General features: G+C 27.4%; 4 protein-coding genes and 1 long non-coding RNA gene across 6 annotated transcripts; 3 read left to right on the top strand and 2 right to left on the bottom strand.

Annotated features, from left to right (window-relative positions):
* Positions 1 to 28: 28 nt before the first annotated feature.
* Positions 29 to 982, top strand: LOC114126010 (low molecular weight phosphotyrosine protein phosphatase-like). Its single transcript, XM_027989866.2, has one exon. It carries the CDS (start codon positions 335 to 337, stop codon positions 815 to 817), a length of 483 nt encoding a protein of 160 aa, XP_027845667.1. The 5' UTR covers positions 29 to 334; the 3' UTR covers positions 818 to 982.
* LOC114126012 (vacuolar protein sorting-associated protein 33A) lies at positions 811 to 6,568 on the bottom strand. Its single transcript, XM_050199034.1, has 12 exons — positions 6,226 to 6,568; positions 5,954 to 6,153; positions 5,671 to 5,755; positions 5,462 to 5,566; positions 4,390 to 4,690; positions 4,217 to 4,328; positions 3,666 to 3,826; positions 3,412 to 3,566; positions 3,194 to 3,346; positions 2,909 to 3,134; positions 1,146 to 1,259; positions 811 to 1,076 (listed from the first exon to the last, which is right to left on the bottom strand). Exons 1-12 carry the CDS (start codon positions 6,325 to 6,327, stop codon positions 976 to 978), a joined length of 1,815 nt encoding a protein of 604 aa, XP_050054991.1. The 5' UTR covers positions 6,328 to 6,568; the 3' UTR covers positions 811 to 975.
* A 73-nt stretch (positions 6,569 to 6,641) lies between these two features.
* On the top strand, positions 6,642 to 7,520 carry LOC126549566 (uncharacterized). The gene is made up of 2 exons (XR_007603670.1): positions 6,642 to 7,023; positions 7,314 to 7,520. It is a non-coding gene; the product is annotated as an uncharacterized LOC126549566 (long non-coding RNA).
* An 816-nt stretch (positions 7,521 to 8,336) lies between these two features.
* Positions 8,337 to 9,817, top strand: LOC114126019 (electron transfer flavoprotein subunit beta). Its single transcript, XM_027989877.2, has one exon. The coding sequence runs from the start codon at positions 8,804 to 8,806 to the stop codon at positions 9,563 to 9,565; it is 762 nt and encodes a 253-aa protein (XP_027845678.1). The 5' UTR covers positions 8,337 to 8,803; the 3' UTR covers positions 9,566 to 9,817.
* Positions 9,818 to 10,471: 654 nt separating this feature from the next.
* Positions 10,472 to 15,426, bottom strand: LOC114126004 (vacuolar protein sorting-associated protein 53 homolog). Of its 2 annotated transcripts, XM_027989859.2 has the most exons (17): positions 15,350 to 15,404; positions 15,156 to 15,260; positions 14,895 to 15,080; positions 14,619 to 14,833; positions 14,164 to 14,284; positions 13,949 to 14,094; positions 13,666 to 13,881; positions 13,440 to 13,602; positions 13,183 to 13,379; positions 12,867 to 13,109; positions 12,625 to 12,774; positions 12,432 to 12,557; positions 12,293 to 12,371; positions 12,057 to 12,205; positions 11,135 to 11,290; positions 10,910 to 11,069; positions 10,472 to 10,808 (listed from the first exon to the last, which is right to left on the bottom strand). In XM_027989859.2, the coding sequence occupies exons 2-17, from the start codon at positions 15,240 to 15,242 to the stop codon at positions 10,653 to 10,655; spliced, it is 2,550 nt and encodes an 849-aa protein (XP_027845660.2). In that variant the 5' UTR covers positions 15,243 to 15,260; positions 15,350 to 15,404; the 3' UTR covers positions 10,472 to 10,652. The 2 variants fall into 2 exon arrangements, with proteins under 2 accessions (XP_027845660.2, XP_050053970.1); XM_050198013.1 differs by having other exon boundaries at positions 15,156 to 15,426.
* Between the last annotated feature and the right edge of the window lie 1,111 nt (positions 15,427 to 16,537).

Below are 16,537 nucleotides of genomic sequence, written 5' to 3' on the forward strand. Positions count from 1 at the left end.
ATTCTGTGGTATTTTTATATAATATATAGATATTATCTAGCGATTAGTGTCTACAACTGTCTAGTGAATCTACATCATTAATCATAAATCAATAATCATTATTCATTACCAATTAATTGATCGTGTGAATGGGGAATACAACCTAAACATCCTTAACTGTCAAAAAAGTTATCTGTCTGATATTGTGCTGTGTAGTTGCATTTGTAGCATCACTTTCTGCGACGGAAATACACGGACTACGGTACAGATTGTGATTTTTTTTATTTGAAACAAGAGAATTGTTTAAAAAGCATTATAAACAATATCAATTTTTTTTCAACCAAGCTAAATAACAATGGCTGAAAAACGTAGTGTCATGTTTGTGTGTTTGGGTAACATTTGTCGATCACCAATGGCTGAGGCAGTGTTTAACGAGGTGGCTATGCAAAAAGGCGTAGCTGATAAGTGGTATGCTGAAAGTTCTGGTACCGGAGGTTGGCATGTAGGTTGTTCGCCAGATCAACGAACAATGACTGTACTGAGAAACAATGGTATAAAGTACAAACATTCAGCACAACAGTTTCACTTGGATGACTTGGAGAAGTTTGATTTTGTTTTTGGAATGGATAAAAGTAACGTGGACTTTATCAATCGAAAGAAACCCTCAGACAATACAAGGGCAAAGATATTACTGTTAGGGTCATTTGATCCAGAAGCAGATATCACTGGAAAAACCGATATAGAAGACCCATATTTTGATTCTGATCTTCGAGGATTTGAAAAATGTTTTCAACAATGTATGAGGTCGTGTCAAGAATTTCTAGACCAACATCAATAAAATAAAATGTTATAACTTTTATTAAATGATAACAAGTATATAAATAATAAACAAAATGATTTTTTTTTAATTTTTTTAATAATTACTGAATAAAATAATATATAAGACAATATTTATACAATAATAAAATGTATACATATGAAATAAAACTGAATAGCTTACTTATTTAAGTTTTTGTTTATTTCGGGGATTAATAATGACTTGAGAAAACTATTACCATTTGCAATATTGGTGGTGGCAATAACATATTCAATTGTAGCTACAAAAACAAAAAAAAATGTTTAAATTTAAATTTGTAGGAATACAAACATAATATTATGCAACTTACAGTCTTCAAGTGATGACAAGAATCTGAGAGCAGATATTTCTGCAAACGTACATCCTCCAATAAAGAACACAAGCACAACTTTTTGAGAGTCTGCCAAAAAACTGATATTAGATGCTAAAAAATAATAATCGACATTTATTATTATATAGTAAGTACTTATATGATTAAAATATATGTTTTTTTTTGTTTATTTTTATTGATGATAAGTGATGACATTAAATTATTCCTGAATATTAATTCTATCGAGCATAAGCTGCTTCCCAGGAAGATCTTAAGTCTGTAACTATTTGGTTAGTTTCTTAACTTGTAAATTGTTTCTCAAGTTCTAATAAGCCACCACACTCAACCTATTGTTAATGGACTTCACCTTCAAAAGTTCAATATTCATATTGGTAACATAACCACTAAAGCCTACTAGGATTTTTATTTTTTAAAGTCTGTAAACATAAACTTTAAGTTTACTACAACTACTCTCAGTGCTTACTTGTATACTTAATTTCTGAGTATAGTATTAGTTAATCTGGTATCTTCTAACATTTATAATCAGTGCCGGATTAGCCAGGGCCGCAAGGCTGTGAATGCGGCTGAGGCCCTGAACTTTTTTTTTTTATAGTTTTTAATTGAGGTGAAGGGAAGAAGATATATACTAATTTATTACCTTATGAACAACCTAGTTCATAGTAAATAAATAAAATAAAATTGAGGCCCCAAAGGAAAATTGCAGCCGAAGCCTATATCAGCAGTCCTCACTAGGATTTTAGAAAGGGCCTAATATAATTTTTGAAAATTATTTGCTGGCCGCATACATTATTAATGATAGTAATTAAAAATATAAAAATTATATATATTATATGTATAGTTAGGAAAGGTATTGTAGTGCTGTTAATAGTGCGGGCCGCACTAAATCTGTTTAAGGGCCGCGTAATGGGGACCGCTGCTTTATATTCTGGGCCAACACTAGTTGTAATAGTTTTCAACATTAACACGTGAATCTTAATTTTTTTAAATTTGATGCAAATGTACTGCATGTTGATTGTCATCTGTATTATATATTTATATTTTTGTTCTTGATCTTCTTACACTTTGTATGCTAATAGGCAGGGTTGGGATTTTAAAGCACTTAAATTGCATAAATATGCGCTATAATAATATGACCTTAAATATTTCTAAAAACATACAATAAATACAACAAAATATGCAAAAGAAAGGAAATCTTACAGTAGAAATTGACAAAAAATCCAACAAAATCAGCAGATAACAAAAATTAGAACCATATACCTAATTTGAAATCACCGTAATAGTTTATTATAACTATAATCTATTCAGTATTATAGCTGTAATTGTATAGCGTTAAATCAATGTGATAGGCCTATTTACTTTATCTATAAATTAATTACAATTCCTTTTTTTATTTTTGTTGAATATAAATATAATATATATACAGTACCTATGCGTCTTACATAATTGGAATATTCATTTTTGTGTTTCATTATATCTTATAAACATTTATTGTTTAATACAGTGAAACTTTCATTTAACAAAATAGAAATAGAAATATTTAACAAATTATTTTTGAGAACCATGACCTTTATTGTTACCCATGCGTTAATTCTATTGAACAAATTCCTCTATAATATGAATTTTTTTTTGTTCCCTGTGAGACTTTGTTAAAACAAATAGAAGATTCGCTTTTTAAAATTATTTTAATTTTATTATTGCTGTAAGCTATAGCCCATCTAAATGAAAATAAATAAATAAAATACCTTGATCAACATCAGGATTAACATGTTCTACAATAGGTCCTGGTAATAATGGCAGAACATCAGACAATATTTTACTATCTGATTTGGAAATATGTTGAATTAATCTAACACTCAACGGAGCATAAATCCCATAAACATAGTTAATATCATCTGGATCGACTTCGCTCATTTCATAAACATCTAAGTTTAATAGACGGCGACAAACAGCATAACTTCTAGAATTCGCCTGTTATAAATAACCGTTAAATGATATTCTAAAGAGTAAATTTAAAGAAATATATTTACTTGTATTTTAATAAGACCAGCATTTTCTAGGTGGGTCATTGTTATAAGATGTTTGAAACCATACACTTGAATAATTTCTCTCTTGTAATACTCTAAAGTTTTTTGCTTTAGTCCTGAATTTACAGCAGATTGCATACATATTAATCGCAATACCTGCAACATATATGGAATGTTTGATAAAACATTTGACCAAGCACATTAACAAATCTAATAATTACTGTTATAAGATCACATTTATTGGAAATCAAATCTTCTATCTGGGGTAATACTTTGTCCGACTCAATACCCAAAATGAGTTCTTGTTGTACATTTATTAAATCTCGAAAACTAGTTTTGTCTGTTAGTTCTTTAATTAGTTCAGCCACTGTGGTATCTAATCAACGCATAAATTAAAAGATCACATTTAGTCAATATCAAATATTTTTATGTTCATTAAAGAGCTACCAAGCAAAATTAATTACAGGATGATTACATGTAGAAAGTTGTTTTTTTAGAGCCAGCATGTAAGGAAGTCTAGACACTAACTGTTTCATTTCTTGAACAGTTTTACCACTTCGATTTTCATCATATTCTGAAGTAATGTGTTTGGCTCTTTTACTTAAATTCATTAATACTGCATTAAAGTGCTTATTTCTATTTAAATACAATAAAATAAAAATATTAATGTTTTTATTCAATAAACAGTTATAATCTTTATGTTTATAGGAGTGTTTTTCTAATGGTGGACAATGATATTTTTTATCATCTTTTTTTTAGTAAAAAAAATTAGAAGTTGAGAAATAAACAGTATTCATTAACTTTATATGCATAATTTTTTTTCTATTTCAAGAATACATTAACAATTGACAGTGAGCAGACTGAGCAGTAATAACTATTACTGCTAAAAAATAATAATCGTTTGTCGTTATTACTGCTACTGACAATGTAAGACTTATATTATTTATACTTTTTAATGTGGCCCGTATTAAAAGATGGAAAACACTGATTTATAGTAACTTATTGTAAATCCACTGAAAAATATACCTTGTTTCAGCAAATATCTCATCGTTTGAATTTAATACAAGCTTTTTACATGTTAATGTATTAGCATTATCTTCTTCAGAAACAAATTTGTTAGCTGGTAGTTCTACAGTACCTAAAACAAAATTTAATAATATAATTAAATAATTAAAACCTATTATTTAAAATTAACTTACAACAATCAATTCCAAAAAGCTCATCAATAAGTCCTTCAAATGTTAATTGGGTAGCCATTGGTGTCATTAAGTCCACAGAACGGTCAATTAAAACCAGATGATCAATTGTTTTATAATTTCTGTTTGCTTTAGAACTAGGTTTGCGAGGTTCTAAAGATATTTTAGATACTAAATCCCAAACTTGTTTAACAACAGGGCCCTTGCCAGTTACGCGGCCTATGCGCCCATAAAGATCTTCTAGACTAACAATTGCTTGTGCTACACGATACAAACATGTTGGATCATTTTCTAATGATAACTCCTAAATATAAACAAAATAATTATAATACAAAATCTAGTTTATTATTTTTGGTGAGTTAGAGTAAGCAAAAATAAATATCAAATATATTGAAAAATGTCAGTTAAGAGATATTCAGTTTATTAATTGACATATATTTTTTCTCGTCATTATTGAATATCAACAATTATACACACATAATTATTCATTTTTGTAAATGTATATATAATAAAAAAAACTGATAAAAATACAAATTGTATAAACCTTTTAAAAGTAAATAATTTACAAATGCACATGGGCTTCCCACATCAAATATTAGGCCCTGAACTAAATATTTTTGTTGGTCCTATACAAAACTTCCAATAATAAAATTTACAGTAAATTACTAAAAGCCAACAATAATAATAATTTTAAGAATAATATATTTTTTATTAAAATATTATTTAAATACGGTTTAGGACAATTTGGTGTAAAACACACAGGATATGTAAAAATACTGATCAAATCTAGTACAGGGCCTTGAATTCTAATTAAATATAGTTCAAACAATACCTATTGGTGTCTAGAAACAATAATTTCTAGATAATAAAAGGTTAACCTACAGATTAAAATATTAAAATGATAAAATATATTTATCATAAAATATAAAATAAATAAATCAAAATTTCAAAAATTACAAATTCATTTCAACGGATCAATTTATTTCAGGTCCAACCACACTCCCCCTTATGGGAACCCTGAGTGCACATCTATACTAAAGGTAATAAGTAATGGTTTAGGTACATAAATAAATACCTTGTAACAATCATTCATTTCCATTGACATAAGATCATTTTCCAAAGGAAATAAAAAACAACAAAATTCTTCAATGAGAACAAAATTCCCTAAAACTCCTTTTCTCTGAAAAATTATTATTGTTTATTTATAAATATATATAGAATACATCAATAAAATCATAAACATACAAAAAATATAAAATAATATACCTAGTAATGAGAACTTACTTCTAAACGTTTTTCACATAATAAACTGCGAGTAGGAACAAAAAACAAATGGTATTCTCTCTGTTTGAGATCATCTTGATTTTCTCTGAAATAATGTATTTATTTTAGTTGAATAATTTAATCAATCTACCTCGTATAAGTAGCATTATTATAATTATTTTTAGTTAATTATTATTTAATCATTGAATGTAAAATACATTTGTTAAATATATCTGGTTGAATTATTCAAACAAATAACTTAATAAAAACAAATCATAATTTGGTTGTAATGAAATACACATACTTATGAATATTATCACATATCATATCCATATGTGTTAAAAATGGTCTTGTAATAAATATGACATTTTTCACCTTTTCACGAAAATTACTTAACTTGCCAGTGTTTAGAATAAATACTTCTTTAACATCATGTTCACGTAGCAGGCTATAAGTAGCTATTAAACCAATAGGTCTTGTTAATCCTTCGTCCAAAATTATAACCTGCATATTATATTTTAATTATTTTATCATAATAATTATATCTTAGTGACTAGGTATTTATTAGTTTTTTACCTTAGGACCATCACATTTATCCAATAAGTAAATTAAATCTTTAGCCGCGTTTTCTTGTAGTAAACTAATATTTACTCGACTACTGGTTAAATAGTTAGCCATGGTTGACAATTAACAAAATATTATAATGAATTGTGAACATAAATTTTTAAATAATAAATTAGGTTCAAAAGTAACTATAACAGCTTTGTATTAAAAATGAAAATATACAAGGATATTTTTTACTAAAAATTCATTTTTATTATAATTTAAAAATATTAAGTGCATCAATTATTAAATACTAATATTGTGATGCTCAATAAAATAATTAATATTTAAATATTTAAATAATCAAAATACCTATCGTATCTAATTTAAAGCACACCAAAATATATATATATATATATATACGGTACACAGTCGACACAAGGTGTATCATTATGCTATCAAAAATCATAGATAATAAAGATATCTTTATTATCTATGTCAAAAATATACTTATTAATAGTTTTGATAATACGTAGTTGGTTACACTGTAAACCGTATGTTTAAGTCAAATTTATTTTCTTATAGATAAAATTTTATGTAAAGGTTACAAATTTGTTTGCAATTATAAGGTAGCTTGGAATTCAAGTCTATAAAATATCCTGAACTTAAAGTCTTTTGCTAAATAAACACCTTTGTATTTCAATTTACTTTAGAATCATGTTTGGATTAACGAAATTAGCCCAGCCTTTGGCCAAGCAATCCTTACAAGTAATTTCCAAGAGAACAAATATTACTGTTAATGGTCCACCTCAAGTCAGAATGCCAAAATGGGTAAATACTTTTTCTATTATAATTGCTTTATATTGAATTAATACGTTTTGTCTTTTCAATTATTTCATGTCTTAAGTGGATACAACTTAGATTTTGTATTAATTATAATTTGTAATATGTATGTGAATGTACTATTTCATGATAAAATCTTAAAAATTATAATTATATCGATTTAAGTTGTAAAATGTATTTTACTTGAATAATACATAATAGATTCTATTTATTTATTAATATAACTGTTTATTTTTGTTAACAAATAATATCAATCATTTTTTATTGTCTTTTTCTAGCAACAATTGCTTATCGGAGGTACTGCATCTGGATCAATCTTGATCATACCTATTTGGGTTCTGTATGATCTTAAAAGTCTTCCACGAGCATAATTACTATACTTCATGTTTTTGTTGCATTATTATAAAATTAGATATGTACTATGTAAACATTTTTTTCTATTGAAATAAAATGATATTGTAGTTAAAATACTACCAACTGTATAATATGTAGTTTTGATTATTAATATTACCTCAAATTCTTATTTATGTATTTGGTGTATTAATTTCCTGTAGTTATTTATATTAAATAATTATAGATTAATAGGTACCTGAAGTGAAATATTTTTGTATTCATTTATTGAAGCACTACAGGCACCTAAAAACCTGTTTTTAATAGATAAAATGAAAATTATTTAAAAACTTAAAATAATATAATATCATGAAATTATTTCATAACTAGCATAATATAAAAATATCGTTCTCTCCATATTTTATTTATAATATTTTTTTAAGTCAACAATTCAATTATTTTAAAATTTTCAACTTTCAAGATATCTTACTACCATTGTAATATAGTTTTATAATATGTACAAATTTATTTGTACTACAAAATAACATTAATTTTATTCAAATTTATTGCGTTTCTTGAGATTTTTCTGAAAAATGTATCTAGTTACTTTACTCTAAAAATTTTTAAATGCTAGGATACCTACTTCTTTCAACTTAGGTATTTCAGTATCATAAATTTTGAGTATTATTGTTTTTAATGAAGATTATTTCTATATAATTCTATAAAAAATTATTACAAATCATGTAACTTCCACATACTTGACAAATTTTTAATCGCAATATGACATTGCCTAAAAAAATTTATTTTTTATTTTTTTATCATAGATAACTTTTTTTTTTTGCTTTATATCTTCAAGCTAAGTCTCATTGCTATATTGTAGGATAAGGAGGAGTACAGGACTTGGAGATTGATTAAAAAATGATTTATGGAAGAGACATCCATCTCCGTAATTTCAAATTATATCAACAATATTAACGAATAAAAATATTGTACCTACAAATTGAATAATTTAATAAATTGGCATGGAGGATGAGCAACGGCTGTAAATCGTAATTGATTACGTACTAGCCACTAGCCACCTATTTACTATTTACGTGATGACTGAGTGACGGTCAATAGGTCGTTTTTCAGGAAGTAAACCGTGAAGTACATAATTAATGTAGTCAATGTACTATTGTCTATTAATGGATTATACGCTGCAGCAGCTGCTTGTTCGCTAAGGTCCTTTCGTGCGATAAGATCGTCTGATAGCGAACCGTTTCAACGTATACTATTGGTCCAAACTCGCGTTTCCTCTTCGTCGACTACTTCTGGATTCAGAGATCGGTGGTCAAACGGCAATGGTCTATCTACACTTAATTCTCTAGCCAAACGTCGATCAATCGCTACAATAATTTCTTTACTCGGTTCGTATCAACTCATTTAATCGTCGCAAATCATGGCCCGCGTTTTGGTCGGCGTGAAGCGCGTAATCGATTATGCTGTGAAAATCCGCGTTAAGCCCGACAAGTCGGGAGTCGTCACCGACGGCGTCAAGCACGGCCTGAACCCGTTCGACGAGATCGCCGTCGAGGAGGCCGTCCGCCTCAAGGAGAAGAAAATCGCGTCCGAGGTGATCGCCGTGTCGTGTGGCTTGCCACAGGCCCAGGAATCGCTACGCACCGCTCTCGCGATGGGCGCTGACCGTGCCGTCCATGTCGAAGTGCCACAGGCCCAGTACGACACTCTGTTGCCGCTGCACGTGTCCAAGATTTTGGCCAAAGTGGCGGTGGACGAGAAAGTGGACATCGTCGTTGTCGGCAAACAGGCGATCGACGACGATTCTAACCAGACTGCCCAGATGACGGCGGCCCTGTTGGGTTGGCCACAGGCCACGTTCGCGTCCGAGGTGACCGTGTCGGACGGCAATGTGCTGGTGAAGCGCGAGGTGGACGGTGGCTTGGAAACGGTCAGGGTCAAGTTGCCAGCCGTCATTAGCGCCGACTTGCGACTTAACGAACCGCGGTATGCCACGCTGCCCAACATTATGAAGGCCAAGAAAAAGCCCATCAAAAAGCTTTCAGCCGCAGACGTCGGTGTGGACTTGGCTCCGCGTCAACAGGTGTTGAGCGTAGAAGATCCGCCTACCAGACAGGCAGGATCTATCGTGCCTGATGTCGACACTCTTATCACCAAGTTAAAAGAAAAGGGTCATTTGTAATGTGATGTTGACGTGAAGACACTATTATTTTAGTTATATAAATTTCTTTTTGTGATTTACAGCTGTTACAAATATTTTTTTCAAAAACATATATATTTTTTCTTGTAATTTAAAAGATAAAATATTAATACCATGAACAATGTAATGGCAGTCTTTTTATATTTTGGAGAATTCATCGACATAATGTTATAAATATTTTTACCAATTTATTGTTGTTTGTTAGTAAATAATATAATATATATTTACTCATAATGTTTTTTTTTTAACTTTATCTTCAATCAATAGTATATAATATATGTCACCTATTAGAACCATATTATAAACGGTTCAGATTATATTTCTTCTATTAAAATATTAGGTACATAAAACTAAGTTTTTAAAAAGATAGTAATTTATTGACCTAGTTAATGATTTTTTAAAGTTATTGCAAGTATACTGTAAGGCATTAAATTGATGGCAGAAACAAAACTTAGCAGACTTATATTGTGATGGTTATTCAATGTTATATAATTATGAATTAATATAACAGAGATTAAAAGTAAATAAATAAATTGAGATTTATAAGTACAATAATTATAGGTATACCTCTGTCAAGTAAATAGTTATAAAATATTTTTGTTTTTATTCTAATATTTTTAGTTAGATTAATTTTAAAATGTAATTTTAGTTAATGATTATTATTAAGATTCAATAACCTAGTCTGGGGCTAGTAGTCCCATATTTTATGGATGGATTTATCAATCGATTAATATTTGTATTTATAATTCTTGATTACTTATTTTATAATTTTATGTTTTGCAGTTAAATTAATATTCAGAAGATATAATAATAACTAAAAAGTTGTCTTTCATTAAACAATTTAAATCAGTGTTGAAAATAAAAATTTCAAATATTTTAAACATAATATACAAATAAAATTCTTTAATTACAACCATAATATATTTAAAGATCTATATGATTTATATAAATTCAAATGAGATTATATATAATATGTTTTTGGAATTCTGTAAAAAAGAATAAAAATATATAATATATATATAAATAAATGGAATGTACAAAAATATTTTTTCATTCAACATACAAAAGACTAATTATTGCTAGAATTAGATATCAAATTTTTTTTTATACGACTAGTATATTGTTTCAAACTCGACAATGCAGCTGTACTAGTAACAAAACTACCAGTTGGATTCCTAGGTCTAAAGATATTTAAAAGTTCATTTCGTTCAGCTGCTTTCAAACCCTGTAATACAATTTAATCATTTAATTATAAATAAATTATTGTGCTATAAACATTCATAGTTAAAAGCAATGTCTAAAATAAAGAATAAAAAAGCCATATACCTTCATCTCTAATATTTTCTGAAACTCTGTCATATCAGATTCTGGTAATAATTTTAAATATTGATCAACAAAGGATGTATAGTGTTTTATTGTCGGAGCCATTACCAATTTCAATATCATTTCTGCTTTTGTCATTCCTTTTACTACGACCTTTGTATAACTGAAATAAAATTACAATAAAAAAACAAAATAATAAACGTGAAAATTATTTATAATTTTTGTTACCTAGCAGGAGCTTTACGGTTATCATCAAGGTTCATCGATGGTAAATCTAATAAAATTGTTTTCAGTGAATGAGTATCCAACAATAATTGTTCAGCACCAATATTTGATAACGGCTTGCACTTATACAAATGTTGTATAAATTTAGGTATGAAAGAACTAAAAATTAAAATGTATACTGTTAAACATTTTATAGGTTTACTTTTTTTATATTATTACATGTATTTATTACTATTATTAGTGTTATTAAACATAAAATACTATATAGCAGTTCTGCAGTAGTCACAGCAGTTTTAGTAATGATTAACAATATATATTAAGTAAAAATAAATTTTTTACAATGCATCAGTAATTAAAAATTATATGTTATACGTAACAACAAACAGTCCAGTGATACATTTTAATATTTAAAAAGGATTAGAAGGTTATTGGGAAGATTGTCATTTAGCCACAGACCTACAAAAATAATGTATTGTAATAATTATAATAAATTATTGTTATAATGATTATAATCGTTCAAATATGTTATCAATCAAAAAATTCTGAAGATCATAGCTAGATATATAACTATGTTTAATATAGTTCCAATAGTGCAAAGAGGCAAATGGCCACAGAGGTGACCACTTGCCTGGGCCTAAAAAACAATAATTTTGTGGTAAGTATGTAAATAGATTTCTGATAGACTTTACACTAATTTGAAATTATAAATGTTTAATGATGGTGGGTAAGTGCTGGCTGATAAATTTTTAGGTTTACCTTCACAAAAATATATATATATTTACGCTACTATAATAATGCACAGAATGATATAAATTATTATGAAGTTTAATTAAGTATAGTTGATAAGTTTATAAACAAATAAAATATATTTCGTTCATGATTTAAAATCAATATCTATAATCAAAATTGGAGATTAATAACTTACTTTGCAAAAGTGATACAAAACTTTGTAAAATATTTTCTAGATGTTGATAAATATGTTCGAACAATAGGAACAACAGCTCTCAAATGTGTAGTCATAATTGAAACATATTCACTTTGATCTCCAACTGCTGTAATATTTTGCCAAGGAACCTGAAAGAGATATGTATTTTAATCCAAATTAAGAAAATAACAGTATACATGTTGAATTATATAATCCGAGCAATCTATATTATTTACTTTGGTCATATTATTTAATGCAGGTTCCAAATCAGCTTCTAAATGTTGAACCAAAAGATTAATAGACATAAAAATAATGCTGAAACAAAGATAAAATATCATGAAACACATATCTAGAAATTACAGATGACTTTATTACTTTTGAAATAAATCGTTTTCATTGATCATGCTAATTTTTCCGACTAAAGAAGGGTCAATTTTTTCTTTTAATTTTTCTTCTAACTGTTGTGTTGTTTCCATACAGTAATCGGCAGTTGTTAGTATACTTTAAAACAAATTAAATATCTAATGTGTATTATGTTTATGATTTTAATTATTAGTAGTTTACTTACCAACATATTTTAGCTAATTCTTGAGGAGTACAATTTATATTTTTAACACTAGTTTCAGTCATCCCACTTGGAAGAAGTTGTAAATCCTTAATTAGATCTTTGGTCATATTTGAAACATTTGTTGTTAGTGAAGTAGCTGGATGACTTATTCTATAAATTAGTTTCATACTTAGTACAATAAAATTTATTATACTAGGTATTATGTTAAAATTAAAATTAATTAAAAATGTAAATTTTTATACTTTGGAAGGTTAACTTCTAGTATTTTAGTCGCATATTCTTTAAGATATTTTTGAAAAACAGTGGCTAATGCAAGCATTGGATTATGATTACTAAGCTCAGTGCATTGTACTAGTGACTTCTTATAAAACAAAAATAAGTCAGCACAATTTGGTAGAACACTAGCTGTTTGATCATCAATATTTTCTTTTGCTAATGTTATCTTATTGTCACTTACAAAACGCTCAATTAGTTCTGACAGATTTCTTTAAACAAATTAATTTAATTAAAAACCCAATGTGTATTTTTTTTAATGTTTATACTTAATTCAATACTTACTTATCTACACTATCAATATAAATATAGAGAAATGGTTGAAAACAATCACTTATCAAACCATAAAATGGAGATGCATTTTGTTTTGGTTCATTTTTTTCTGTTAGTGATGACATATTTTCCAATGCATCAGATATTTGTAATTCTTCTGAAAATGGTTGAAGAATATCTTCAGTTTCAGTGTTAATTATTGATTGTTTCTAAAACAAAACGATTGTATAGATTTATAATTCATCTATCAATAAAATATTAATACCAACAGTTAAATTGTTTGAGGATTTTTCATAATTTTGAATAATAGTATTGCCATTAAAAGTTTTTGCCATCAAATTTTCAAATGCAACAGTTTTTTGAATTGCAAATAGTAAAAGCTTGACATCAATCTCGTTTTTTCTTTTAACCATAAGTTTAGATAATTCATTTCTAGAAATATCATTTGTGATTTTAAGTTGCTAAGACAATTTTTAAATAATATATATTACATACTTAGTAATTTTACAAAATTCAACTGCAATTCTTTCAGATAACTCCCATTGAACAGGAAACATAGCCCTAAATTTCTCTTCACATTGTAAAAGTTGTCGTTTAAACCAAGCATATCTTTGGTTGAGTTTGTCTAACCAGGCTACATCTTCTGCACTATCAAATAGGTGTGTATACTCAGAGAGTTGAATATCTATAAACCATTCTAATAATTCATCTCTGAGAAATAAAAAATTGTACATTTTATTAAAAATTTGTGATAATATACAATATATACATTTCATACTTGACTTTTGGCTCTAGAATTGAAACGACTAAACATGCTTCAGTCATTTGTCTGTTAGGTACAAAATTCTTTGCATTTGGTCCTGAAAATGCTTCACGAAAATCTGCCATGATTTGTGTTGCTAATGACGTTTGTAGTTGTTTTACCTATTAAAGAATAAATAATGTAGATACATTATACAAAACTAGTTTAAAGCAAAATGGTTAAATAGTTACTTCAGTAGATAACTGAGCAATATGTGGTATATCTGTGTAATTCTTGAAATGTTTCATAACATCAGTTACACCTTGTAAAGGCATCACAATTTCTCCATATTTACGTTTTGTAGTTAAACCTCTAAGCATATTTTTAAATTAAATTAATTATATACATAAATATATAGAAAAAGAGCGTCTTAATTTTTTTATTGCCATCACTATCAGTATCTTATTAACATTTTTGGAAATCATTTCAACTATTTTGGTTTACTTAAAACTCAAAATAAGTAAAATATGTTTTACTTAAAAAAACTTTAAATAACCAATGCAAATACAAATTGTTGAATTATTGAGGTCAATAAATATTTAAATACTTAGGAAAATATTAAGCTATAGGCAAGATTGGATAGAGAAATACAATATTAGATGAACAAACAATGAAGACACTAAATATGAGTTGAAAGCTAACATACCTGAGTGACTCAATACCAGAAACAAGCATATGCAGATTATTTAGTGTTGTAATAGAAGTAGTGAGATTCTTTTTAGCACAGTCTAATTGTTTAATATCTAACGTTATTTCTTTAACAATTTCCTCGCTATGTTCAGCTTTCTGTTTTATCTCTCTAATCTGACTGAAAAGATGTTTGATATAACGTTGGGCTTCTTCAAGCTCAGCTTTACCATCCTATATGGACAATTAATATCTACACTAATATTTGTTCATATATTTTTATGATGAACTGTACCTTGTTAACATCAATTTGTCCTCTAATAACTGATCGAATATCATTATCTATGGAGTCTACTTTACATTCAAGTGAATTAATGACATCATCAATATTGCTAAGCGACTGTTCTGTTGGAAACAGTTTGTTGATATGGTCTATTGTGTCAAAATCTGGTTTATCTAGAGGATCATCACTCGGCAGTATCTATAAATAACAATATTCTTTTAAATATTGAACACATTATGATATAATTAGTATGTATATTATATCAAAGTGTACCTCGTCTATTGCTTTTTGTACTTCTGCCGAGTATACCAATGTTTCAGTTTTACCTACATCAATTTTTTCATCGTTGATGGTTGACATAATTAAAGTGTAAAACACCTATTTATTATAATAAAAAATATATTTAATATTTTTGTATAAGCCAATACCACAAAACACCAAGCCACAGAAAAGTCAAACGACTAAACTTAATTTCTCATATCCAAATCATAGAACATGCCAAATAGGAAATGACTAATGAGAGATGAGACTGATGGGCACAAAACATTTATTCAATGCTAGGTACTAAATAAATATAACTAATTTTTTTCTATGATAAAAATTTAAAATCATATTATCAAATTATTATCTACTATTATCAAATATCACTTACGTAAAATCTGAAAAATGATAAGGACTGTTTGACTCAATTTCTACCGTAGGACATTATGTTCTATTTTTCTACTTTCTACCAAAGTGTAATTTAAATTTTAAAACAAATTTACAACTTATCTACTTAGCTAAAAATTACCTATTTTGATAAACATAACTTGGTTGATATTTATTTTAAAACTTATAAACCAATAATGTCTTTTAGATTCTGAACGCAATACAGAGTGCTAACTGCTGAGTGATAAATATAAATATATAAATTTTAAAACGATGTTTTGTTCTTCTGTTCATCATCTCCTTTTACTTTAAGAGCAAAATTAATGATCTATTTTCAACTTTGTGGGTGATTTATGCCATTCATAGTAGCATTAGGATCGGGTTACCTTAAGGGTCAAAAGTAAAAAATATTTTTCAAAATAACTAGGAAAAAAATTTCTACGCAAAACTAGTAGGTATTTGTCTAAATTAATTTTGATATTTGGTTGTAATTCAAAAACAAATAATTGTATATACTACCTAATACCTATTGATTTTTAAAAAAAAATATTTTTAATGTCATTTCTTATACATGCTAACATTTTCGATATATTTTGACGTTTTTTGAGTTATTTATAAACACTCCATATTAATTTTTTTTTTATTTTTTATTAAAATATTATAAAAAAATATTGTATAGGTATATCACTAGGTCAAAATACTTGAAAATTAATTCAAGATTCCTCATTAGTTTTTTAAGTTTTTTTATCAAATACAAAAAATAAAATTGACTGTAAAGTGACGGAAATTTGAAATTCTAAGTTTTTACGACATTGTATAATCACCTAATAATAACTTGGTATTTCACATTTTCACACGATTAAAGATATCTTTAATCGTGGTATTTCATCAGTGCTCAAACAATATTTAATGTTGTTTTGTAATTCAAATCAAATAACCGTAGATACTTGAAATATTCACAAAATATATAGGTATGTTAGTATATTCTACTCGGCTACTCATAATAC

The sequence above is a fragment of the Aphis gossypii genome, chromosome 1, assembly GCF_020184175.1.
Source record: "Aphis gossypii isolate Hap1 chromosome 1, ASM2018417v2, whole genome shotgun sequence".
Taxonomy (NCBI): domain Eukaryota; kingdom Metazoa; phylum Arthropoda; class Insecta; order Hemiptera; family Aphididae; genus Aphis; species Aphis gossypii.

What these genes read in the sequence shown, in the direction of transcription:
- LOC114126019 (XM_027989877.2), top strand. Translation starts at nt 8,804, where the DNA reads ATGGCCCGCGTTTTGGTCGGCGTGAAGCGCGTAATCGATTATGCTGTG.
- LOC114126010 (XM_027989866.2), top strand. Translation starts at nt 335, where the DNA reads ATGGCTGAAAAACGTAGTGTCATGTTTGTGTGTTTGGGTAACATTTGT.
- LOC114126012 (XM_050199034.1), bottom strand. Translation starts at nt 6,327, where the DNA reads ATGGCTAACTATTTAACCAGTAGTCGAGTAAATATTAGTTTACTACAA. An exon ending in ATAAATGTGATCTTATAACA is followed by an intron (nt 3,347 to 3,411) that starts GTAATTATTAGA and finishes TATATGTTGCAG; the next exon opens with GTATTGCGATTAATATGTAT. An exon ending in CTTGTCATCACTTGAAGACT is followed by an intron (nt 1,077 to 1,145) that starts GTAAGTTGCATA and finishes TTGTTTTTGTAG; the next exon opens with CTACAATTGAATATGTTATT.
- LOC114126004 (XM_050198013.1), bottom strand. Translation starts at nt 15,242, where the DNA reads ATGTCAACCATCAACGATGAAAAAATTGATGTAGGTAAAACTGAAACA. An exon ending in TACAAAAAGCAATAGACGAG is followed by an intron (nt 15,081 to 15,155) that starts GTACACTTTGAT and finishes TGTTATTTATAG; the next exon opens with ATACTGCCGAGTGATGATCC. An exon ending in GAAAACGATTTATTTCAAAA is followed by an intron (nt 12,372 to 12,431) that starts GTAATAAAGTCA and finishes TCTTTGTTTCAG; the next exon opens with CATTATTTTTATGTCTATTA.